This window comes from Pan troglodytes, chromosome 4 (genome assembly GCF_028858775.2).
Source record: "Pan troglodytes isolate AG18354 chromosome 4, NHGRI_mPanTro3-v2.0_pri, whole genome shotgun sequence".
In the NCBI taxonomy this organism is placed as follows: domain Eukaryota; kingdom Metazoa; phylum Chordata; class Mammalia; order Primates; family Hominidae; genus Pan; species Pan troglodytes.
In genome coordinates this window covers 98,557,572-98,584,650 of record NC_072402.2, presented here as the reverse complement: position 1 = coordinate 98,584,650, position 27,079 = coordinate 98,557,572, and the positions used below count along the sequence as shown (strand labels likewise).

The following is a 27,079-nucleotide window of genomic DNA, read 5'->3' as shown; positions in this document are numbered from 1 at the left end:
CTAATCTACTCACTGCAGCTTGCAAACATGCCACTTCTTGGGAGTGTACATCTTCAAATAGATCTACAGCAACCCATTTAAATTATATTCAAAGAAAAACGATAACACCATCTAGCTTGATGATTTAACCACATCCGTGTAGTCTCTATTTTAGAGCCAGCCTTGTCGTTTTCACAGGAAATGAGAAATTTCTGTTGAAGTACAGGTGTCAGATATTAATTATTCACCAGACAAATAAGTGGTACTCAATAAATATATACAAAAATTTCTGTATATTGACACTTTTGGTGCTAGTTGTTAACTTTTGTGAAAAATCATTAAGTGCTTGACATAAACACTTTTCCAGTTTCTATAATGCATAAGCCCTAGGGTTGCTTATTTAAAATATAATTATCTTCTTATATAACCTGGACTTTGTTAAGATAAACTGTTATGATGTGTCAGTGATATTTCTATCAATTTTTGTGATTTCATTTGTAGAGCATTTGTATAGGCTTTTCTGTACAAATTCTACTGTTTTTGAACCTGATATTCAGAATATTTGGGGAAAAAGATCATAACATTATTTTTTCAACTAGCTGGTGGACATATTTCTTGTTTATAAAATTAGAGCAGAGTTTTTCAATCACTTGGTTTTCTAATTAGAACAAATATTAAACTGGAAAATATTTAGAGCAAATCAAAATAAAGACAACAAAAGAAAAGATATGAGTTACTTTCCTCCCTTCTTTGCTAATCATGCTTATGCCTTCTGAGTTAGAGAATTACTCTTTTGATGGAGTCAAGGGAGGAGGTTATATTCTGCTCTCACTAATAAAATTTACCAATTGTGATGCACTTAAAAAATAAGAGCACTAGAGGAAAAATGTTTCCATCATATCTTAAATGTTATAATAATGACATTGTTTTTATTACATTGAAAATACAAGCTTGCACTAAGAGCACTTTAGTAAATAATATCCAATTTCCAAACTAGGTGTAGCGTTTTCTCAAATTGCTTTTTGCTGGTATTATGTTGTATGTCCCCTATTATGTTGGATACCCCTAGAATCAAACAATTCCAGACTTTTGTAGGCCAGGTTCATAGTTTGAGTCAAACACAACCCCCTGCTTTGAATATCAGGTAATAACTTGACCACATACTAGGAAAACTTGTACTGGAAAAGCATGCATATTAAGCATTAGATTTTGTTGATTCATGTTTCTCTAGAGCTCGGATATTAAAGCCATATATATATATGTATTTTTTTTTTCCTTAAAACCTACTAGGGTCCCGGACTCTTCCCTTCTTGTTAGTTCCAGGTGTAAATAACCTCATCCAGTGATTTCTTCTGCTCACTGTTCTTAAGCCTTCGAACTCTCCTCTAATTACTCTGACCTATCCTTTCCTCCTCTCAATTTAATGGCAGCTACCCTTAAGTCATTTTAATCTATGGACTTATATGCGAAGGCAATATCCCTTTTGCTGCCTGGATGGCTCCAATTTATAATGGTATCTCTTGCTGATTGGGGTTACAGGAACATTTAAAAGGTCCCAATCAATAGACTCTCACACAGTTTAGATTACAGGCACTGCCAGATATGTATTCCCTTTCATCTCAGCATGCAAGTTAGTTGGCTATTTTATGCCTGACTTCACCACTTCTAGTGCCTTACTAAAAGGAGAAACTAATGTAAACCAACATACAGACACATTTTAAACAATTATTCAAGAACAACATATTTATTAGATGCATGGCACAACTTCCAAATTATTGAAGACAGCAACTGTATCAGGTGCTTTTCTATATCATGCCAAGGATCATCAGTTTTCCAGCCAGCTATATATATATATTATAATCATTTTCCATCATCTACCTACTTAGCATATGCATATATTTACGTTCATGTAGCCTCTCAATCTGTTATCAATTTATATATTAGGTATGGGCTAGGCTAAGTATTGACCAAAAAAGTAACCTTAAAATTTAGTGGCCAAACAAGTAGGAAATTTCTTTATTTCTCACTTAAACTCACATGATCCACTCATATCCTATTTAATTAAGAAAACTAACTTGCATGACCCAACTGAGCTCTACTTGGGTTTTGAGACTTGCAAATATTCTAGCTGAGCATCCATGTGCCCAAGTAAAACTTAGAAGGTTCAAATATTAGAAGGAAGAAGAGAAGAAAGGAAACTAAGGAATAATTAGCTACCTCTGCCACACAGAGTCCAATGTTCTATCTATTCATTTTGTCTTTGATGTATCCATCTTACTTCCAGGACTCTTGATCTTAGAGAAAAAGTTGCATATACATCTATTGCTATAGTTTTAATTCTTCTTTAGATAATTATAATATACATATCATATGTATAAATGTATATAAGTTTGAGAAGTTCATTCCTTTTAATAGCATTAACTATGATACAATCAAAAACAATCTCAAATTATTTCTCTCCACCTTAACTAGATGATATTAAACAACATTTATGACTATCAAAATAGGCTGAAGCTAGCAGAATAACTATTCAAAGTCAAGTCATGGCCACTGTGTTTTACTTAATAAACCAATTTTTCTATATATTTTGATAATTGGAGTGCTTTTTATAACTCCACAAATAGATGTTTATACTATATCTATGTATACAGTCATTAAGAATCTGTGCAAATGATTTTTAAAATTTTATTTCTCATAGAATCAACTTAATTCATTGGTTTAATCACCACCTAAGATTCATAGCTTACCAATTTGGTAATCTAAGATTAATAGTTTGCCAATTTGTATTTTGTCTTATGTTACTTTGTAAATGACACCATCAGTTCTTGGATATGCTGATGGTAATGTAAAACTTTGCTTGTATTTCAAATACAGGAAGAACATACTTCGTTTCTTAGATGCAGAACGAGATGTGTCAGTGGTCAAGAGCAGTTTTAAGCCTGGTGATGTCATACACTATGTGCTTGACAGGCGCCGGACACTAAACATTTCTCATGATCTACATAGCCTCCTACCTGAAGTTTCACCAATGAAGAATCGCAGGTTTAAGACCTGTGCAGTTGTTGGAAATTCTGGCATTCTGTTAGACAGTGAATGTGGAAAGGAGATTGACAGTCACAATTTTGTAATAAGGTGAGCTTTCTTCTGTTTTTTGAGATTGTAAGTTTTTCAAAGATATTTTACTTGGGGATGGAAAACTGTTAGAAAATTTTAAAGTATTACTAAAACCTCAGACAAATATTTGTCTATGATATCCTTTTCTGTGCAACATTTAAATCACATTTACCCTGGAATAGAATTTTATAATTATTGCATAGTTGAAAGAAAAAGTGATCTTGTCATAGCAACAAGATTCACACAGCTTTTTTTGGTGAGGTGAGGGTGGAGGCAAATGGCAATTTTATTAAATTTAATATTCCACACAAACTTTTTTCTTAGTATCTCTTCTTCATACTCATTAGTTTTGTGTGATTTTATTTGTTGTATAAAGATTATGAATATTACTATGGAATGATGTAATAGATTTATGTTAATGTTACTTTTTATTAATAATTATCTAGGAGATAGTAAGAACATAGTTTAGCAAGTTTATATTTGATATCCTGAGCCATATTTCTTTAATTTCTCTTTATATGTGGTATTTGTGTATGTTAGCATATTTGAATTTTATGTTTTTGTAACATAATTAAGCATGCATGTTTGTTTTTCATTAACAGTTAAAAGATATTTGATGAATTGTGTGTTTTATTAACCTATTAACTGAAAAAAACTCAACAGTAGAAATGGAATTATAATCACATCATAAATATAAGCAGTTTTTAATGATCAATTTTTATATCTGTACAGTTTTTTTGGATTGTTTTAGTTCCTTAGAAAAATTAGCTAAATGACAGAAACATGGATATTGAAATATGAAATAGTACAATATAAAGATGGATAGAAAAGTATGCTGAGTTGGCATGTTGAAAAACAGTCTCTTGAAGATATGCTGGAATACATTATTTTTGAATATTTTGAATATTTTTTGAATATTTTTTAAATAAAGTCTTAAAAGCATAAATAGGTAACTACTTTTTAAAAAAAAGTCATGAGAAATCACACTCAAGCATTATCAAGTGAAGAAAATTCATAATAGCAAATAAAACTGCAAACATTTTACCTTATTATCTTTCCTTTTCTCTCTTGGGTGAAGGGTCAGAGATTAATGTGAAATCAATTTAGCTTTTTAAAACTTGAACTGTTAAACTAATTAGACTATAAGAGAAACCTTGTGAACAAGTAGATACAAACAAAGACAATTGTATAGAAAGAAGATGTAAAAAATTTGATGAGGGAATGGCAATGGAAGTGGAAATCAGGAGCTTCAAATGTTGAAGTCTATGCGAAGTATAGCTGTGAAAAAATGTAAGGCCTCTAGAATTTCTGATGTGACTAAATCATAAGGCAGGTAAAATAAAGAAGTAACGATGTCAAGGCATAATCAAAATTGTTGCAATGTAAGGATTTCAACAATCGCAATAGGGAATTTTAAAAGGTGATAATACTGGAGGAAAATAGAGTCTAAATGACTTCTTATTTCTGTGTCCCTCTAAACTTTGACACTGGGGGCCAAGTTGTTAGATTTAGCCCCACCTGTGACTCTGAAATGAAGACTGCTTTTACATGTGGGTAATGAGAGAGGCCTGATGGCAGTAGTCCTCAAAGTTTGTATCATTTCCTTATTGCTTCCTGATCTGACTTTGTTACTCCAGTTTCTATTGACTGGGATTTTGCATTGTTTCAATTCCTAAACTACTGAGTTCTTATCTCACATGGAATTGTGTGTCCAATAAGTAGGTTCCTACACTCTTTCTCTGTCTTAAGAGTGGCTGGTGGCCAACCTTGCTTCATACTACCACCTCTCACTTTCACTTTTCCTGCCTTCAATTTCTAGAAGTTATATAGCCTGCATATATCTCACTTCCCTGCAATTGGCTATGGCAAGCCTATAGGTTTCCAGATTTCTGGGACGTGGTCAACCTGTGAATAAAATTCTGATCCCAAAAAATCTTTCTGTCCACCTCTCTTATTCTAAAATTGAAGCCTATTTTCTCTTTCACTGGCCAAGCAGCAACTGGCCACTTGATAGTATTGCCTTCACAGCTCTACTATGGACTACTGGGCATTTAGACCACTACTAAGCTACTCTGGTGCTACTCCAGCAAAATGCCTAGAAGTTGATATTGTACATATACTTTCTCTTCCTTTTATGTTTTAGGCACCTAATTTCATGCGTACTTTTTAGATTTAAAACCCTATAATCTGCTGTATATTAATGCACTCCAATTTCAATTTGGAATATTCTTTGATCATTCCTATAGTAACCCAACTCCAGTGATGTTCAGTAAACTGGTTTAACTGTTTTTACTCCATATTTTGTGGCTCCTAGATTCTTTATCTACCTTATTGCTAACTATCAGATGGATTTGAATGTCTATTCTTAGTTTCTTGTCCACTATTGTCAATCAACAGATCTAATTTTTTAGCAGAATAGCCTTAGCACTTCGTTAAGTGGTGTATTAGTCCATTTTCATGCTGCTGCTAAGGGCGTACCTGAGACTGGGAAGAAAAAGAGTTTTAATTGGACTTACAGTTCCACATGGCTGGGAGGTTTCAGAATTATGGTGGGAGGTGAAAAGCACTTCTTACATGGCAGCAGCTAGAGAAAATGACGGAGATGCAAAAGCAGAAACCCCTGATAAAACCATCAGATCTCGTAAGATTTATTCACTACCACGAGAACAGTATAGGGGAAACTGCTCCCATGATTCAAATTATCTCCCACTGGTCCCTCCCACAACACATGGGAATTATAAGAGTACAATTTGAGACGAGATTTAGGTGAGGACACAGCCAAACCATATCATTCCACCCTGGCCCCTCCAAATATCATGTCCTCACATTTCAAAACCAGTCATGCCTTCCCAACAGTCCCCCAAAGTCTTGACTCATTTCAGAATTAACCCAAAAGTCCACAGTCCAAAGTTCCGTCTGAGACAAGGCAAGTCCCTTCCGCCTATGAGCCTGTAAAATCAAAAGCAAGCTAGTTACTGCTTAGATACAATGGGAGTACAGTTATCGGGTAAATACAGCCGTTCTAAATGGGAGAAATTGGCCAAAACAAAAAGGTTACAGGGCCTGTGCTAGTCTAAAATCCAGTGAGGCAGTCAAATTTTAAAGCTCCAAAATGATCTCCTTTGATGCCAGGTCTCACGTGTAGGTCACGCTGATGCAAGAGGTGGGTTCCCATGGTCTTGGGCAGCTCCGCCTCTGTGGCTTTGCAGGATACAGTCTTCCATCCAGTTTCTTTCACGCGCTAGCATTGATTGCGGCTTTTCCAGGCAAACGGTGCAAGCTGTCTGTGCATCTACCATTCTGGGGTCTGAAGGATGGTGACCCTCTTCTCACAGCTCCGCTAGGCGGTGCCCTAGTAGGGATTGTAGAGGGGTGGGGGGCTCCAACCTCACATTTCCCTTCCACACTGCCCTTGCAGAGGTTATCCGTGAGCACCCCGCCCCTGCAGCGAACTTCTGCCTAGGCATCCAGGCATTTCCATACATCTTCAGAAGTCTAGGCAGAGGTTCCCAAACCCCATTTCTTGAGTTCTGTGCACTCACAGGCTCAACACCTTATGGGAGCTGCAAAGGCTTCGGGCTTACACCCTCTGAAGCCACAGCCTGAGTTCCACATTGGCCCCTTTCAGCCATGGCTGGAGCAGCTGGGATGCAGTGCACCAAGTCCCTAGGCTGCACACAGGGATCCTGGGCCCAACCCGTGAAACCATTTTCTCCTAGGTCTCCAGGTCTGTGATGGGAGGGGCTGCCATAAAGACCTCTGACATGCCTTGGAGACATTTTCCCCATTGTCTTAGGGATTAACATTCTGCTCCTTGTTACTTATGAAAAATTCTGCAGCCAGCTTGAATTTCTCCCCAGAAAATAGGTTTTTATTTTCTATCACATTGTCAGGCTGCAAATTTTCCAAACTTTTATTTTATTCAGTTTCTCTTCTAAAACTGAGTGCCTTTAACAGCACCCAAGTCACCTCTTGAATGCTTTACTGCTTAGAAATTTCTTCTGCCAGATGCCCTAAATCATCTCTCTCAAGTTCAAAGTTCCACCAATCTCTAGGGCAGGGGCAAAATGCCACTAGTCTTTTTGCTAAAACATAAAAAGAGTCACCTTTGCTCCAGTTCCCAACAAGTTCCTCATCTCCATCTGAGACCACCTCAGCCTGAACCTTATGATCCATATTGCGATCAGGCTTTTGGTCAATGCCATTCAACAAGTCTCTAGGAAGTTCCAAACTTTCCCACATTTTCCTGTCTTGCTCTGAGCCCTCCAAACTGTTGCAACCTCTGCCTGTTACACGGTTCCAAAGTTGCTTTCACATTTTTGAGTATCTTTTCAGCAACACCCCACTCTACGGGTACTAATTTACTGTATTAGTTTGTATTCAGCTGCTGATAAAGACATGCCTGAGACTCGGAAGAAAAAGAGGTTTAATTGGACTTACAATTTCACATGGCTGGAGAGTCATAAGAATTATGGTGGGAGGCGAAAGGCCCTTCTTACATGGCGGTGGCAAGAGAAACTGGGGAAGATGCAAAAGCAGAAACCCTAGATAAAACCATCAGATCTCATGAGACTTATTCACTACTGTGAGAACACTATGGGTGAAACCACCCCCATGATTCAAATTCTCTACCACCAGGGCCCTCCAACAATACGTGGGAATTATGGGAATACAATTCAAGATGAGATTTGGGTGGGGACCCAGCTAAACTATATCAAGTGAGAACCTCATTGAGTCAACAGTTGTATTTTGACCTTATAGTTTTTCTGTGTGCAATGTGTGCTTTACTTTCTTTTAGATTTCATGAGTATTCTATAATATATATATTTACATCCAAACTTTAAAAGATAAAATTCCTTGCCTAGATAACTAGTAATATTAAGTAGTGTGAAAAAATACTTTTAAAGCTTTGAGAATAATGTTGACATAGTTAACAAACTAGAATTTTCTCTCATTGGTAGTTCCCAGGCGCTTTCTCTTCTCAGAGAACGGATGACCTCAGATGAACTAAAATGAGAGTTATTATATAAGAATATATGCCACACAAAATACTAACTTTCTCAATTCAAAATAGACTTATCTCTATACTTTGTAATACAAGAGTTCTTTGACAATTCAAACAGAGTTTATAAACTTAAAAACAAGATAGGCTTGCTGGAATTTTAATTTATATTTTTGACTTTGGAACATCACCGTGGATTTTTCAAACACATTTCTGTAAATCTACAACCTACTTCAGTCTACCTCCCACTGTTGGTGAATTTCCTACATGAGTCTTACCTGCATACAAAATCAGAAATTTTAGAGTGGAGAAAGAATCTGCATCTTTGAAAAGCACATATATGGGGATTTGACACTTAATTCACTATAATGTAGAAATTTAGTGAATGTAGATACATGTGTTTTATGTATATCTAACTCAGATAACTATGTCTTAGAGTATCAGATTCATATACACACCCACAGGCACATACAAATATCTTATTTAATTATTTTATGGTAAATATGAATGAGAAAAATTGAAATTGCCATAAAAGTGCCTTGACCCCTTTTTCTTCTTAGCATTATATCACCAATTAATCAGCAAATTCTATAGATATTACCTTCAAAAAATATCAGGAGTCAAATGATTTCTCATGACATCCACTGCTGTCACCCTGGTAAAAGCCAACATCATCTCTTGATTAGAACTCTACAATAGTTCCTTGACTGATGTGCCGGGTTGCATTCTTGCTCCCTGTTCCCAAAGCCAAAGTCTCTCTTCATCATAAAGCAGCTTCTTACCACACTCTATAAAATACTAATATCTTGCCAGTAACAATAAATGAGGTAATCTGAAGCTTCAGGGACAGACGATGTGCCTGCCAGTCATTTTCCCTGAAACCCTCTTACCCACATACCTATGGGTGGTTTTACCCCTTATTTGGGGGAAAGGATGAGGGTCTATGCTTGTACAGAATATCCTCTGCAAGTCTTCTCTGACTGTAATATCAGAAACACCCCCTACCACTGTCACCATCTGTCACTATCTCTTTACCCTTCCATTTATGTATTTATTTTTGCATTGTATGTTTATTTCTTTATTGTTTATCTTTACAACTAGAATATGCAAGACAAGCTTTGCCTGCATTTATCCCTTTTTTAATCTCAGACCCTAGTAAAGAGTCTGACATATTTATATATTCTATAAATATTTGCTAGAGGTAAGCAAGAAGGCATGTAGTAAGAAAGAAAAGAAGAAAGGGAGGGAAAGAGGAAGGAAGTAAAGGAGAGAGGGAGGGAGAGGAGGGAGAAAAGTGTTCTATCATGGTCTTCCGTCATCCATCCCACCTTGCATGAATGATAATCCCTTATACAAACTTCAATATTACCATAATAATGTACTTGGTTGTCTGGGATAAGTGGCTGTCACATCATCTCCTCCAAAACTACAGCTCTTCTAGTCATCATCTCCTCTAAAACCTTAGGTGACCAAGTTTCAGAGCAGGATGCAAATTCTTCCTACAGTAAATGCAGAAGCTATCTTACTCTGTCTTTCATGGAGAAACATATATTTGGCATCTGTTGTTTGCCTTTTAGCCCACCATCTCACCAAGCAAAACATGAGGATCTCTGCTTTGCATGCCTCTTTGTTTTCTCGTATTAACATATTTTTAAACTTACAGTATATAGTCTATAATTCCAAATTTATAGAATGTATCTTATGAAACAATTTGCATGAAGTTGAATTTACATAAACTCAGTGTCTTACAACCTAGAGAAATGTTATAAGGTAGAGGCTACTTTACATGTGCACATCTGAAATCTTTTGGTAACTAGATTTTTTTTCTAAACTATTGTCATCTCTATTATATTATTCCTTTAAAGACACAACATCTCTATTATTTCTTTAGAGGTAAAACATTCCTTTATATTATATTTAAAGATGATAAAATTAAAAGCAAATATATTGGACTCTACAAATTCAAATTTTTATGAGCTTAACTTTCAAGAAAAATGTCTAAACCTTTCTCTATAAATTTGCAATGTAGAAATGAGTTGAATAGCCTCAGAATTTACTGATTTGTGCTTGAAAATTTGTAAATGGCAGAGTACACTTAGGACTAGGAGTTTAGGAGTCTCTTGATATTTTAGCAGCTATGATTATTTAAAAAGATTACTTAATAAGAACTAAATAGTGACCAATTGAAGTTCATAATTGTATTCTGGACTTACCAAGAAGTATAGAAAGGTAAAGATAAGCATCTTAATGACGGCACAAAAATTATCACCATGATCATTTTTGATTTCTTCTATATTTTTACTACTTTCCAAAAATAGAGGTTAGAATGTTGTAGATTAAATTATTTGCTAGGGCTCTACTGTCTTTCATGCGGTAAAGGATTATAGATTTGGCATCTGTTGTTTGCACTTTGTCTCACCCTCTCACCAAGCGAAACATGTGGTACTGCCTACCACATAATATAATCTACAACATTCTACAACAAAATTTCTGATTTACCACAAAAAATCAGATTTTCTAATGAACATTTTAGAAAGTATCTACATTTTAGAAACAATATCTACAGAAAAATCATCTTTTGTTACTTAATAGCTAGTTGAGAAATTCATTCCTTTGAGTTTAATTTTATCATTTTATTATGAAATTGTACGTGATCGCTTACTGTATTCTACAGTGTTTAATTGTGGAGATACTTGAAAACTTTTCTCAGTACCTATGAGCTGAAAAATATATTCTTTTATTGTAGGAAGCAATAAGCAAAACACTGATAGTTGGTTATTATTAAGTAGTTGGTGGTTGTATCAAGGTTCAATTAGCACTTAAGAGTCATCATTACAAACAAAAAAATGAGCAAAAGTAATGCCTGGGAATAAAAACTTTTCAGCCCAGCACAGTGGCTCATGCTTGTAATCCCAGCACTTTGTTAGGCTGAGGCAGGTGGATCACCTGAGGTCGGGAGTTCGAGACCAGCCTGACCAACATGGAGAAACCCCATCTCTACTGAAAATACAAAATTAGCCAGGCATGGTGGTGCATGCCTGTAATCCTAGCTACTCAGGAAGCTGAGGCAGGAGAATCTCTTGAACCTGGGAGGCCGAGGTTGCGGTGATCAGAGATCGCTCCATTGCACTCCAGCCTAGGCAACAAGAGCGAAACTCCATTAAAAAAAAAAAAATCTTTGTCACTTCTGAATAAAGACTGTCACTTCTTGTGAAGAGGCATGTGACCTCATTCTTCTCATTTGATTAATTAGGCCACTCCTAAGAATATATCCTTCAAACCATCAAGCCGAAAAATGAGGTGCTATGTCTGGCAATATTAATGATGAACCAAACTCTCCCAGTGCCTAAACTCCCTATAAGTTAGATCCTTTTCAAAGGTTAATTAATAGCCATTTGAATTTCTGAAATCAAATCATTATTTGAGGGGTAGTAAAGACGGAGGAGTAAAACAGAATCCAATGCCAACCCATTTTCCCAAAGACAAAAGTTAATTTCAGCTCACAAATACCAGTTTGTAATTGATAGGTGGAGAGTGTGACCATAAGTAATTTAAATATAGAGTATATGAAACAAAATTCAAATACAATTTTGATAATAATTTTAAAATAGAAGCTCTCCATAATCACGTGTAAGTGTTCAACCAATAGGCTTTGGATTATTTCTTCTGGTACTACGCTTTCCCTTAGGATGATATCTATTTTCTATTTTGAGGGTCATATGGTGCTACCTCTTAACATTCTTAGATTTGTAACAACCCTTGAAAATACAAAATTCTAATCTGAATTATGAACATAAACAAACCAGTCACTTCATTGTGGACACAAGATCTTCAATGACCTAATGTCATACCAGACTTTCATTCCTCTTTACAACTCTTGTTCTTCTTGTTGCCTTCTGACTCATTATTTGTGTAACAAATACATTTCCTTCCTCAAGTGTATGTGTAGCCCTTTGTTATTGCAAATGTGTCTCCTCTACTTTAGAAGGTCCAGAGAATTTTTGCTTCAAATTTAATCAGTCCTCATTATTCTTTCTTGAAATAGTTTCCTAGCCACATTGAACTGGTTAAAATTATTACAAAATTTCAGTAATAATTTTTAGAATCCCTAGAATTTTTTATTATCCTGGAGATGTGTATATATCTGCATAGCTGTAGATATGATTGATTTGTTGGATGGTTGGTTTTACAGTCTGTGTTTCCAGTTTTTTGTTTCTCACTTTTCATTTAACACAGTAAATTTGTTGAGAGAGAGGGGGAGAGATAAATTATACCTGGTTTACTTGCAGTGGGCACTAATTAGTACAGTAACTCCTTAAGGATAAGATTTACCCAGGTATTATACTCAAGTTGACCTCTAACTTTATAAACCAAGATACTCTCTTAGTGGCTGTTTGTATCATTCATTAATCTATTACGTTAAATAATGCTTTTAGTGGGGTATTTCAAAAAATGAGAGTCCTGGTCAATATCATTACATGATGCTTAAAGTTAAAAAAAGAAACAGAAAAAAATAGGAAAATAAATTAAAGCTCAATTTTCATTTCCTACCGAGTGACTCAATATCAAATTGATTTCTAAAATTTAGGTCTCATGTACATGTATCCCTAAATAACAGAAAAATAATCATAAGAGTAAAATTCTTATTTCTTAACAAAAATGTCTAAAACTCTAATTTAAGTAAGAATTTTAAATACACTGTGATCAATGTTTTTATATGTGGAACTCTAAAAATGCCTAGTATTTTTACGAGATTCCTTAAATAGCAAATGTCACGTTTCAAAGAAAGAAGATAGGCTAAGATAGAAAAACAAAGGAAGCCAGTCATTGACTAGGTTAAAGATATCTTACTTCTTGTCCTGCAGTACCCTCTGATAAGAAAGGTTTATAAAAAAAGATAATGTCCTTGTAATATTAAGATTTTGTCATATGATTACAGACAAGCAAAATTTTGACAAATTTGGTTAGGCATTGATGTGCCATTTATATACCATTTCTCACCTGCTTGAGGAAAAAAAGCAAATGGGAGCATAAAAGAAAATATTGTTTTGGTATTATTCCTTAGACGTATCTCTTCAAAGATTGATAGGAATTCTGAATACTCTCGATGAACTACCTTAAAACTGCAGAAAATGATGATTTTCCCCTATGAGATTCTGTATGAAAGAATGTTCAGTTACATATATAATTCGATCTCTCATATTCTCTTTTTCATCTCTGGGATAATTTCTTTTATCCTTCAGATAACATGTGTATTTCTGGTATTATTAAATACAGAGGAGTATAGTTTTAGGCTTTATGTCTTTGTTTTATTAACTAATAAAAGAGAAATTCCAAATATTCAGTTGACTAATGCTACAGTTCTAACATCAATAGTAATATTGTGTGCAGAAGAAGTTAAAATATATGTGATTTTAAAATTGTAAAACACTAAAACACTACTTGATACCACTACTTTTAACGTTAGTAAATTTGGGAACCTCTAGAACTAGTTCCCTAAAATTTGTCTCAACAAGAGTCCACATTAATGAAAATTCTATCAACTGAAATACATTGGTTTTATATTTTTCTTGTAAACATTTAAAGAGAAAATTAGCTGTTAAAAGATAAACATCAAGTTTATTTTATCAAAAACACTAACACTTGTTACATTATTTTATTTATACAATAAACTTTCAAGAGGACCAACCAAGAGCCAGTCATGAACAGTGCCCAATTACAGAAATGAACATCTACATTCATTCTTAAAGGACAACTCGTGCTGTGTGGGGTGAGGAATAATCACTACAATTCAGAGTCTCCAAAGACACATAGCACATTTAAAATATTTGTCTACGGCCAGGTTTATTATTTCCAATAATGCAGAGGGACTAATAGAATGTTTGAAAGAGAAATTAAGGTATGCTTCCAAAGCTGAATGAGGTGTTCCCACTCAGAACTTTATCTGAAGTCTTTGAGATATGTCAGGATAACTAATTAGGTTACTAATCTTTAGATATCACACATAATAAATTTTAAGAAGATATCATTGGTCACTTTAAAGTTTTATTTAAGTGCCATAAGCTATCAACATTCTGCTCTACACCAACCAGAACACCGCCAACATCTACACACCTTATATAATTAACTATTAACAGATTCAGTCACCATCATAAGGGGCTGAAAAATATTCAACTGACTAAAACCCTGGCGGTCTCTACCTACCTGTATTGTAGAATACTTTGACCCACTTTTAGACTTTACATACAGTTCAGGGGATTGTCTAGTACCATATCAGAGCTGAATTTAACTTACATAACACCTTTAATGCCACATAAAATGGAATAATGATAAGAGTAGAATCTTTATTAAGTTAAATAAAAGCTAGTAAGCATTAGAAAAATTGTCCAATTGATATTATTTTTTAAATTTTGCACTTGGATTGTTTGATGTGCTAAATATCATGTAAACATAGAGATAGATAGATGATAAACAGAGATGACAGATAGAAGCTGAGCACAGTGGCTCATATCTGTTATCCCAGCACTTTGTCAGGCCTAGGTGGGAAGATTGCTTGATTCCAGGAGTTTGAGACCAGCCTGGGCAACATGATGAAACTCCTTCTCTACAAAAATTAAAAAATTAGCCAGGTTTAGTGACGTGTGCCTGTAGTCCCAGCTACTCAGGAGACTGAGGTGAGAGGATCACTTGACCCCGGGAGGTTGAGGCTGCAGTGAGCCATGATGGTATCACTAGACTCGAGCCTGCATAAAAGAGCAAGACCCTGTCTCAATAAAAGGAAGAAAAAAGAGATGACAGGCAGAGAAATATAGAGAGGGGAGAGGGGAAAAGGAGAGGGAGAGAGAGGAAAAGGCACAGAGAGAGGACATAAAAATATGAATCAAATTGATGCTGTGCTGCACTGAAAAGCATCACTTCAGATATAGTCCAAGAGTCCAATCAGAGTTTATTGTAGGTGATATTGGATGAAGTTTTTAGCTTTTCTATATCTAGTTTTCTAATTTACAAACTGAGATTAATATATATACTCTTTCTGTCTACCTGGAGTTTTACAACTTACCTATTATAGAGACCACAGAGTGATAGAATTGCTCCTACAAAATCCTTGCCTCAAGTGTACCCCCACCATGTATGCTTATTTGTCAAAAAGTGTGCTGTAAAATTTCAAGAATTGAGAGTTTGAAAGATTGCATATATCATTTATATATCACCATAGGTAAAGGAAAACAGGTTTAGAAAGATTCCCTCATACAATCTGTATAAAGTGTCTTTCAAAACCTTTCTTAGGTTCTTTCTCTTTGAGTACTTTTGAAATTAATGTAATAGTGTGTATATTACATTAAGGAATTTAATTTGTTGGTTGTGAAAATTGTTTTGAATTTTGCAAAGCAATGCTTAAAGTGCTTTTACATTTTTTCTGTAGTTATCTTTCAAGTTTTTACATAATCTACTCTCATAAGTATCTACATAAAAGCATATTCTAATATTTGTGCTAGCTATACTCAATAATTTCACAACAGTGGTTTTCAATAAAAAATATTCATATATTTCCTAATAGTGATTTTGAGTGATGGCAGAGAGCAAAGTCTCATTCCATCGCTCCTAGTCTCCTCTTCCCCACCTTTTGTTGGAAAAGTGGTGGTAAATTCTTTCCTTTCTCTGGGATGGCTGGAGATTGTAGAAACTCTCAAGCAGCACTTAAGTACTGGTTCCTCATAGAAAAGAAACCTTGTTTCCCCTTGGTAACAAGAAAATCTGGCCCTGCACTGTCTTTGGTGTTATATGGTGGACTCTGAGGGAGGCAATGATTAACAATTACAATTGGCACCTAATATTTTTTAACCATCAAATACCATTCCTTACTTTGTTTAAACAAAGCTACTAGAGATAGTGAGTCTTCTAGAGATAGTGAGTCAGAAATCAACTAAGAGCTACACAACACTTTCTTTTGTCACTTTTGGCTAATTAGTTGGAATTTCTAACTTAAGTTTGTTTATTTACTTATTTCTTTCTACTTACCTTTTCTCCATTCTATCTTCTCCTCATCTTCCCTCTAGCTTAAATCACTATCTTCTATTTACTCCTTTTTAATTTCTTAACCAACATCTTCATTCCCTGCCCTGCAGCTTTTTCTCTCCTTGACTACTTTCCTCCTAATTTCCTCTTGGTGCATTTTTTTTTCCTTATAAATCAAAAACAGCAGTAAGATATCAATTAAGAGGGCCACTTAAATGTGTACTTATTTATGTAAGTAAATCCTTGCTACTCAAAGTGTGGTCTTAGATGACCAGCATTATCACCTGGAAGCTTGTTAGAACTACAGAATGTCAGAACTTGCACCTGGTCTGCTGAGTCAGAATGTTCATTTGATTACAGTGTCCAGATGATTCTTATGTGCATTAAGGCTTGAGATGTGCTGGCCTAGACAATATGCCCTAGGCACGCTGGAGCTCCCACTATGTTGGATTTTTTTTTTTTTAGCCCATGTCTTTAGGACCTAGCACCAAGATTGGTACACTGATGTTGGTCAATAGGTACAAAATTACAGTTAGACAGTTTAGTCAATTCTCACATTGCTAATAAATAAATATCCAAGACTGGGTAATTTATAAAGAAAAGAGGCTTGACTCACAATTCCATATGGCTGGGTAGGCCTCAGGAAACTTACAATAATGGTGGAAAGCACCTCTTCACAGGGTGGCAGGAAAGAGAATGAGTGCCCAGCAAAGGGGAAGCCCCTTATGAAACCATCAGCTCTCTTGAGAAGTCACTCACTATCACAAGAACAGGACGGAGGAAACTCCCTCCATGAATCAATTATCTCTATCTGGTCCCTCTCATGACACTTGAGGGTTATGAGAACTACAATTCAAGATGAGATTTGGGTTGGGACACAGCTAAATCCTATCAGACAAAAAGGATAAATTCTGGTGTCTATGACACAATAGGCTGACTATAGAAAGTTACAATGTATTGTATATTTCAAGATACGTACAAGAAAAAAATTTTCAATGTTATCACCAGAAAGAAATGAAAAAAATGTTAAAGTGATGAATATGGTAATTACCTTGATTTGATCATTATATAATCTATACGTGCTGTACCCCATAAATATATAGGATTATTATGTGTCAATTATAAACACAAAATAATAAAGAGTGAATAAGATTTTTTAAAAAGAATATAACTTCCTAGAAAAACCTGATACATTGAGGTATATATAATTTATTTATTGAATGGATAAATTAATGAGAAAATTAATGTAGGAGTTGAGAAAATTTTGGTTTGTATTCATGTATCTGCTGTCAGAATTTTTAAAACACTGAATTTCAAAATTAGTACATACGAGAAGTCATATATAAAGAGAATTTAAACCTTTACAAGAAAATACAGAACTAAGAAGAGTGATACAGTGAAATGTTCTAAAGATTAGGGATCAGAAAATCTGGGTTCCTATTAATTACTATAAATGTAATATTAGACAACCATCACTATTTTCACTGTTCAGTGAGGTCAATAATAATAGGCCTATTAACAGCAGAGTGATTTTCTCATTTATCAGATGAGAACATAGTAAAGAAAAGCACAAATTGTAAAACAAAACTCATAATGAGTGATGCTAAAGGACATCTTGTTTGAGTTCATTGTCATAGGTAAAACTTAAAATTGGCACTGCATTTTCTAACAGCCGTGGCTAAAAGGAAAGCCTGTTGACTAGAGACACAAATTATTATTGTCTGATATGAATAAGAAGATGAACTTTCCCCAAATTTATCAAACATATATAAAGTTGACACTCAATAACTGGATAAAACTGACACTGAATAATATGTTAGACAATGTGATATAAAAAACAAAGCAATATCACTCAGATAGGAGTGTCTACAAAATCTGAGTATGTAAAATTAGATATAAATATAGTGAAGATATATATGTCTTCAGAAAACTAAGGTAATATGGTAAAGATATATTATTTAATGATAATCTATACTCCTAAAAGTAGGGATGATATTTTTCCCAAAGAAAAAGGATGGAGGAATTGACTGGCTGGTACAATGCATTTTTATAACTCAATCAATTTTTTATTCTCCACTGGTAGATAATTTACAGCAAGCTTTAAATCATCTTCTTGACCTCTTTGAATGCTAACTCTTTTATGACAAAATAGACTTTTCTGGAACAGAAAAAAATATCTTATTTTTCTACATGTTCACAATGAATGGCCTTAAGACTTTATCCTTCTACTCTCACAGAGGATATGTATTCCCTTAACTCAAACAGCAAATAGCAAACAACTAAGTTCATGATAGATAGCCAAGTCTAGGGCACTAGAATGATTTTTTTTAAATTACTACTAAAACGAATAACCACTTATAGTTTAGGAATAGTAACATTGCTTATCTAATATTTGCTACACACATTTTCTCCAGTAATTTTGCTTAATACCTTATTCATGATTTTGATCTATGAAATTTTATAATTAGTATAAAACTAATTAAATTGTGATTTTTGTTTATTGATTTTAAATGCAAAATTTATGTTATATGTAGAAATATGATTTATATGTTGTTCTAATTATGAGGTTTAAAATTTAACTTAAAACTACACATGAAATATGAAATATAAGTTGTGATGAGAGGTACAGCTCTTTATTTCTAATTATGTCACTCCTCACACAGAAATTATTTTATCTACAAGTAAAAATTTTAAAAAATGGAAATGATGACAATATCTAAAATTTTAAAATGTTTTAAATGTTTTCACCCATTTTCTGAAACAAAGATTGTAAACAATTTTTCATATATCAGTCTAACAAGGATTTTTAAAATGTTTACTAGTCAGTAAAAAGTTACATTGATGTTGGGACTCTCGTAAAATGCATTTGGAAATGTAAACTGATAACAGCTTTTCCAAAAATCAAGTTAATGATGTCTTCCAAAGCCTTACAAATTAAATTAAATCATTGTACGTCTGAATGATTATTCAACATGTGAAGAAGAGGAATCTGAAGCAATGGGACCAGTAAGCAAACAGACAAATACTTTCCATGATCTTAAGATAAGACTATTCACAATAGCAAAGACTTGGAACCAACTCAAATGTCCATGAATGATAGACTGGATTAAGAAAATGTGGCATATATACACCATGGAATACTATGCAGCCATAAAAAAGGATGAGTTCCTGTCCTTTGTAGGGACATGGATGAAGCTGGAAACCATCATTCTGAGTAAACTATTGCAAGGACAGAAGCTCTTTAGTTTAATTAGATCCCATTTGTCAATTTCGTCTTTTGTTGCCATTGCTTTTGGTGTTTTGGACATGAAGTCCTTGCCCATGCCTATGTCCTGAATGGTAATGTCTAGGTTTTCTTCTAGGGTTTTTATGGTTTTAGGTCTAACGTTTAAATCTTTAATCCATCTTGAATTGATTTTTGTATAAGGTGTAAGGAAGGGATCCAGTTTCAGCTTCCTACATATGGCTAGCCAGTTTTCCCAGCACCATTTATTAAATAGGGAATCCTTTCCCCATTGCTTGTTTTTCTCAGGTTTGTCAAAGATCAGATAGTTGTAGGTATGTGGCGTTATTTCTGAGGGCTCTGTTCTGTTCCATTGATCTATATCTCTGTTTTGGTACCAGTACCATGCTGTTTTGGTTACTGTAGCCTTGTAGTATAGTTTGAAGTCAGGTAGTGTGATTCCTCCAGCTTTGTTCTTTTGGCTTAGGATTGACTTGGCAATGCGGGCTCTTTTTTGGTTCCATATGAACTTTAAAGTAGTTTTTTCCAATTCTGTGAAGAAAGTCATTGGTAGCTTGATGGGGATGGCATTGAATCTATAAATTACCTTGGGCAGTATGGCCATTTTCACAATATTGATTCTTCCTACCCATAAGCATGGAATTTTCTTCCATTTGTTTGTATCCTCGTTTATTTCCTTGAGCAGTGGTTTGTAGTTCTCCTTAAAGAGGTCCTTCACGTCCCTTGTAAGTTGGATTCCTAGGTATTTTATTCTCTTTGAAGCAATTGTGAATGGGAGTTCACTCATGATTTGGCTCTCTGTTTGTCTGTTTTTGGTGTATAAGAATGTTTGTGATTTTTGTACATTGATCTTGTATCCTGAGACTTTGCTGAAGTTGCTTATCAGCTTAAGGAGATTTTGGGCTGAGACAATGGGGTTTTCTAGATATACAATCATGTCGTCTGCAAACAGAGACAATTTGACTTCCTCTTTTCCTAATTGAATACCCTTTATTTCCTTCTGCTGCCTAATTGCCCTGGACAGAACTTCCAACACTATGTTGAATAGGAGTGGTGAGAGAGGGCATCCCTGTCTTGTGCCAGTTTTCAAAGGGAATGCTTCCAGTTTTTGCCCATTCAGTATGATATTGGCTGTGGGTTTGTCATAGATAGCTCTTATTATTTTGAAATACGTCCCATCAATACCTAATTTATTGAGAGTTTTTAGCATGAAGTGTTGTTGAATTTTGTCGAAGGCTTTTTCTGCATCTATTGAGATAATCATGTGGTTTTTGTCTTTGGCTCTGTTTATATGCTGGATTACATTTATTGATTTGCGTATATTGAACCAGCCTTGCATCCCAGGGATGAAGCCCACTTGATCATGGTGGATAAGCTTTTTGATGTGCTGCTGGATTCGTTTTGCCAGTGTTTTATTGAGGATTTTTACATCAATGTTCATCAAGGGTATTGGTCTAAAATTCTCTTTTTTGATTGTGTCTCTGCCCGGCTTTGGTATCAGAATGATGCTGGCCTCATAAAATGAGTTCGGGAGGATTCCCTCTTTTTCTATTGATTGGAATAGTTTCAGAAGGAATGGTACCAGTTCCTCCTTGTACCTCTGGTAGAATTCGGCTGTGAATCCATCTGGTCCTGGACTCTTTTTGGTTGGTAAGCTATTGATTATTGCCACAATTTCAGCTGCTGTTATTGGTCTATTCAGAGATTCAACTTCAAACTCCGCATGTTCTCACTCGTACGTGGGAATTGAACAATGAGATCACTTGGACACAGGGTGGGGAACATCACACACCAGGGCCTGTCGTGGGGTGGGGGAGGTGGGAGAGATAGCATTAAGAGATATACCTAATGTAAATGATGAGTTAATGGGTGCAGCACACCAACATGGCACATGTATACATATGTAACAAACCTGCACGTTGTGCACATGTACCCTAGAGCTTAAAGTATAATAATAAAAAAAAAGATAAGACAGAATTTGAGACCACCCTATTGTTAGGTTCGTAATAAAGAACATTCAAGGGGAAAAGCCAAGATATGCTGAATTTAAATGATGAAGGATCATGACATCATGTTAAGAATTTGCATGGAATCTTATAGTCCAAGAAGGACCCTTGGAGTTTGTTAGCATGTTGGTCTGCTTTTTGTTTGTTTGTTTGAGTTTTGTTGTTATTGTTATAAACAGAAGAGAAACCTACTGAGAAGTACAGAAACATGAGCATATTCACACTTGGAAAGACCATAATAATAAACAGATAACTAAAATATATGAAAGAGAAGGCACCCTAAATGAGAAAGATATTAGAGGAGGAAAAAAGTGATGACATTCAGATCATAGCAGAAAGTAAGATGATAACACCTAGTGTCGATGGTATGATTCATATTAATGTGAAATGTTATCGTTGTTATCCCCCTTTGACATGAAATGGACATTAGCAAATGGTCGGTAGATCTATCCTTCTATAGATTTCCAAAATATGGCTACAGTTTTTGAATTAAAGTACTTGTTATTTTTCAACTATCATACTTATCTGTAAATAAGACATAGGTTAAAAATGTACTCCAAAGCCAAACACAAATACACTTGTCAGTGCCTATTGTTTCAAGTTATATGTAATTATAACTTTCATCTTTCTTATAATTGTTCTTCACTTCTTCATTCAGTGCTTTATCAGAAAGTTCAGATACAAATATAAAGAGCAAGTTTCGACTTTTGAGGTGATCACACTCTAATGAAGGAAATAAATTGATACACTAACGGTGTCCAAATTGCTTTATTAAAGGTACTCACAGAACTATGCACTGATAATGAGGCAAAAGGAGGACATAAGCTCTCATTATTATTATGTGTAGCTTTACTAACTTATTAAAGATGTCAATCCCTATACAAGTAACAAAATATGCCAGAGTTTAATATATAGTAGAATACAGATAAGAGTAAGTACTTTTACACCAGAGCAGTGGAAACAATTTTGCCTGGGAAATTATGTAAAGCATTGAAATGGATATTAATCGTTGAGTTTTAAGAACAAATATGACTTTTTCAGGTTTAGGGCTAGGGTGTCTTAGGGAGAGAGGCAGTTTCAGGTAGAGACATCAGCATAAATAAAGGAATACAGATAAACAAAGACATAGGTAGTCTGATAATATTTGAATCTAAGATGGGCAATAGGATGTATAAAACAAAACTTCTGGGTAGGGGAGGGAATAGTTATGAAAGACCCAATTAGGAATATTGACTGAAACTACTGAAGATGTTTGGTTAGGTTCATAACATGATTAAACGTACATTTTAAACAACAAAACACCATCTCTGAAACAGAGAATTGATAAAGTTGACAGTCCTTGTGGCAAGCAACTGGTTAGAGCAGTGTCTTTTAATATCTTTTCACAAAGATGATTAGTAATAGAATAGATTTTATATCATGATTTACTCCTTGTATTATTTCCCCGGCTACTACACATGCACACAAATATGGAAGTCTTCAACAAATTTTCTTAAAATTATGTTCAAGGAACACTGTCATTTTCTGTTATAATCTGCTCTATCCTTTTTTATTCTTTCAAAATTGATTATGAATGAGCACACAATTAATTCATGATCTACCAATGAGTCTAGTTAATTGTTTGCAAAATAATAAGGACATTATTACAATACTAGTTCAAAGAAACATGGTGGTACCTCAGCTGAGAATGTATCAATAAGAACATACAAGAGGAAATATATTCAGGGGAAATTCTGAGAGGAATTTTTAGGGCTTTGTAATGAATCAGATACAGAGGATAAGAACATTATGGGGATCAGGCATTACAGCTAGGTCAAAGTATGAATCTGTTAAAATAGAGCTTGAGAATGATCCCCTTAGAATAAGTATGGTGTAATAAATGTGAAATTGCCTTGGCCTACCTTATGATATCAGAAATTGAAACTCATTTTTATACACTCATGATATTTTTCCCAATGCTTGATTGGTATTAGAATGCCTGCATCTTTTGAGCATCAAACCAACTGTCTTTCTGGGAATCAGTATTGAATAAATAATATATACTAAGTTAAAAATCATTTTCAACCTTGGGTTATACTTTCAAAAAGGTATTTCTAAGAATGACAAGTGAATATGGTATTAAGTTTTTTTGTTTATTTAAGCAAGAAAGTTAAATGTCAAAGCGACATTTCTGTGGCAATTTGATGGTGTAATCACTAAGAGTTAGATATTTTTCCTAAGAGTTAGATATTTTTCCTACAACCCCTCTAATGTACCCATTGTACATACCTTATTAACAGCATAAATTGCAAAGGGAACAATTATAGTTTTTCTACCTTAGTTTTCTATCATGGGTGATTACAGTATCAGCCATAATAAATGTTGTTTCGTTCTTTTTAGTGCACAACATAATTTTTAAGGACTTAAGTATGATGCTGAATCCGTTCTTCCTTCTGTTAAACAGTAGTAACTGCTCAGCAACCACAGACCAATGGAGTAGTCAGTTTCCCTGATGATTTTGGCAAGAATGTGTCAGGATACATACATCTTGAGAATTCTCACTTGGTTCCCCAATCCCTAATTTTAAATATCCCAATTACAAACTTGTACTCAAAGTTTTATTTCACAATACACAGGGAATTTTTCAACAACTCATATTTTTTCCCTGCATTCCTCAGGCAAATAAAAATTACACTTCTTTTTAATTACAAAGGCAGAATTTTGAAGGTATACCTAGTATCGATTCTATGTGCAGTTTTAAGAAACATATTTATGATTCAAATATCTATTAGTCGACTACCATAAATATATCCACATTCACTTTTGTGAAAAAAGGAAAACAATCACATGCTAATTCTTAATGGTCTGTGATAAATGGTGAAATTAATATGTCATATTTAAATTATCTTGACAATTCATGTAGTGTAACAGCAAGTTCCTAACAATGCTCATGAAGTTTAATGACGTATTTTTCACATCTATGTGTATGTTTATTTAGCCCAGGTATTAAAAAAAAGTTTGAGTGTAGAATCAGATGTAGACTGCTTGGTTTTGAACCCCAGCTCTAGCACTTACAAATCAATGACCTTGGGCTGGTCACCCATCCTCTGTGTTTGTGCTTCAGTTTACTCATCTGTAAAGTACATATGATTGTAGTACTACTTCATTGTGTTGTTATGAGGCTTAAATGTTAAGTTTATGTATATGTGTGTGTAAACATATATATAATATGTATTTTGTGTGTGTGTGTGTGTGTGTGTGTGTGAAATTTAGAAGAGGTCCTGGCATTCTTGAAGTCCTTTACAAGTGTTAAAATAAACAAAGATGTCTTTGTAACATTTCATTGAAGTAAATTTTTCACATAGTCATTATTTTTACTTATACAAACATCTTTTAGTTTACTCTTTGAAATAAAATATGTGTGTTATATGTGAAGGAAAAATGTGATCATTAAATTAAACAATTAATCAAGATATAGCACTTTTAACTTCAAATATTCCATTCATTTTGGCAAATATTTTACATATCTTATTTCTCCTATATTTTGGGCTTTGACTGATAGGCCCTGGAAACTAAAGAGAAAATAGATATGTTTAAGGAATCCATAGTCTGGTAGAAGAAACTAACATAACTATGTAATTAATCCACAATGTGATAAATTCATTGAGAGACAGACACTATGTTAACATTGTGTCTAAGACAGCACTTAGTAAAACCAGTGTTAAAATGACATAATCTAAGGTTTGGTTCTTAATTCTGAAGGCACTGAGAATTACTATTGGCCAGGCCCATGTGTCCTCAAGCTTAAGGGGCAAGCTTATGCTTTCTAAAGCAGACTGACATTCCAGAACACTACATTTTAAATTTCATTCACAGGAAGTCTCATCAAACAGAATTCTCATAATTAGTAAATGTGCATGGATGATTGGAGGAGTATGAGACTAAAGATTGTAAGACCATTTAAATTATAACAAAAATCTAAGCAAGGCGTAACTAAAATTGGACAGTGGCAAGAAGAGTAAATAGGAAGGGTCATATTTCGGTGGTAAAAAGTATATATGAGGCAGAATTTGATGACCAAGAAGATATGGAGAATACAATAGGGAGTGTAAGAAGTCTCTGAGATGCTTGTATTTTGGTGACACTAGAAGTAATGGTGACATAGTATTAGAAAATAAAGAAAAAAACAAGAAGTTTATGGAAGAGAAAAGAGAACACTACAGGTAATGGTTTTCAATTTGAACATGCTGATTTGAAATATTGGGATAGTCACTGAGGAGTTCAGTAACTGATTGAAACTCAGGTAGGAGTTAGAGTTGAAGATAAAGATTTCCTTAACCATGCTAACTGAAGAGTTAGAGTAGTTGATCTCCTGCAAGAGGTGAGGTGTGAATTGAGAGAGAATATGTCTAGTAACAAAAATCTAGAAAATGCCAACAAGGAAAAATTAATAATAAGGAGTGATCAACTGGACTATTTTTTTGCCTTTTTAAAAAACTATTCAGTATCTGACAATTTCTTGTTATTTAAGGATAATCTTTAAAAATGTAGAAAGGGGCCCTGTTGTCCACTACAGAAGCAAAAATTGATCAATATTTTCATTTCTCTCTGCCTAGCAGCAAGGGGACAGAAATGTGGTCAAAACTAGTTTAACCACATTTTCCTAATTATGACTTTGGCTAGTGAAATATGGGGTAAGAAAACTGGGTAAACTGGAAGTTCGGAGTTCCCTGATAGTGAGAAATGCTGAGGTATCCCTGACAGGGACATAACCATTGTTTGGGGACTATGATTTTTTTAGTGATTTCTGTGGTCCAGCCAGCTTTCCAATAAATCTCTTTTTCTAAGTTAAGCCAGAGTCGGTTTCTGGGAGTTAGGTATGGACAAGATAAGAACAGAAACAAAGGAAATAGACTTCACTGAAATTTAAGAAACACTATGCAAATGTCACAAGAAGTCAAATTAAATAATAAACATTATAATAATTGGTTGTTTTGTGGGATACAATTTTGAAAATATAGTATTCAGTTACGTGTATGTTATGTCTCATTGATATTGCTATGTGCTTTGTACTGAATTTAATAAATGAGAGAACTTTACAAAATGATTACCGAACACCTACTATGAGATACTTTGGCAGTGGGAATAAGTAATGAACGAGACAAGATACCTCCCCGCATTAGTAGAATCTGAAGTTTGTTGCCATTTCAGAATTTGCTGTTGGCTTTTTTTTTTTTTTTTTTTTTTTGAACCGGAGTCTTGCTCTGTCACGCAGGCTGGAGTCCAGTGGCGTAATCTCGGCTCACTGCAAGCTCCAACTCCCAGGTTCACGCCATTCTCCTGCCTCAGCCTCCCAAGTGGCTGGGACTACAGGCGCCCGCCACCACGCCCGGCTAATTTTTTTGTGTTTTTAGTAGAGGCGGGGTTTCACCATGTTAGCCAGGATAGTCTCGATCTCCTGACCTCGTGATCCAGCCACCTCGGCCTCCCAAAGTGCTGGGATTACAGGCGTGAGCCACCGCACCCGGCCCGCTTTTATAAATATATTGTGAAGTCCCAGATAAAGAACAGCAGTTAACGCTTTACCCTCCGTATTACTTATTACAAGCAACTATGCATTGACAACCAGATGCTGTTAGAGTTTCTTTTTAATTGGTAAAAGTATTTACAAATTGTTGTCTTTATGATGTCTTATCATTTTAATTTATTCATTTTTTGGTTCCTTTTACAATATGCTCT

General features: G+C 34.7%; 1 protein-coding gene across 1 annotated transcript in view; it reads left to right on the top strand.

Moving 5' to 3' along the window:
• ST8SIA4 (ST8 alpha-N-acetyl-neuraminide alpha-2,8-sialyltransferase 4) overlaps window positions 1-27,079 on the top strand; it is a 94,557-nt gene that overhangs the window by 13,501 nt on the left and 53,977 nt on the right. The window contains exon 3 of the mRNA NM_001037302.1: window positions 2,854-3,111. Within this exon, the coding sequence (NP_001032379.1) occupies window positions 2,854-3,111 (258 nt within the window). The remainder of the gene's footprint in view (window positions 1-2,853; window positions 3,112-27,079) is intronic.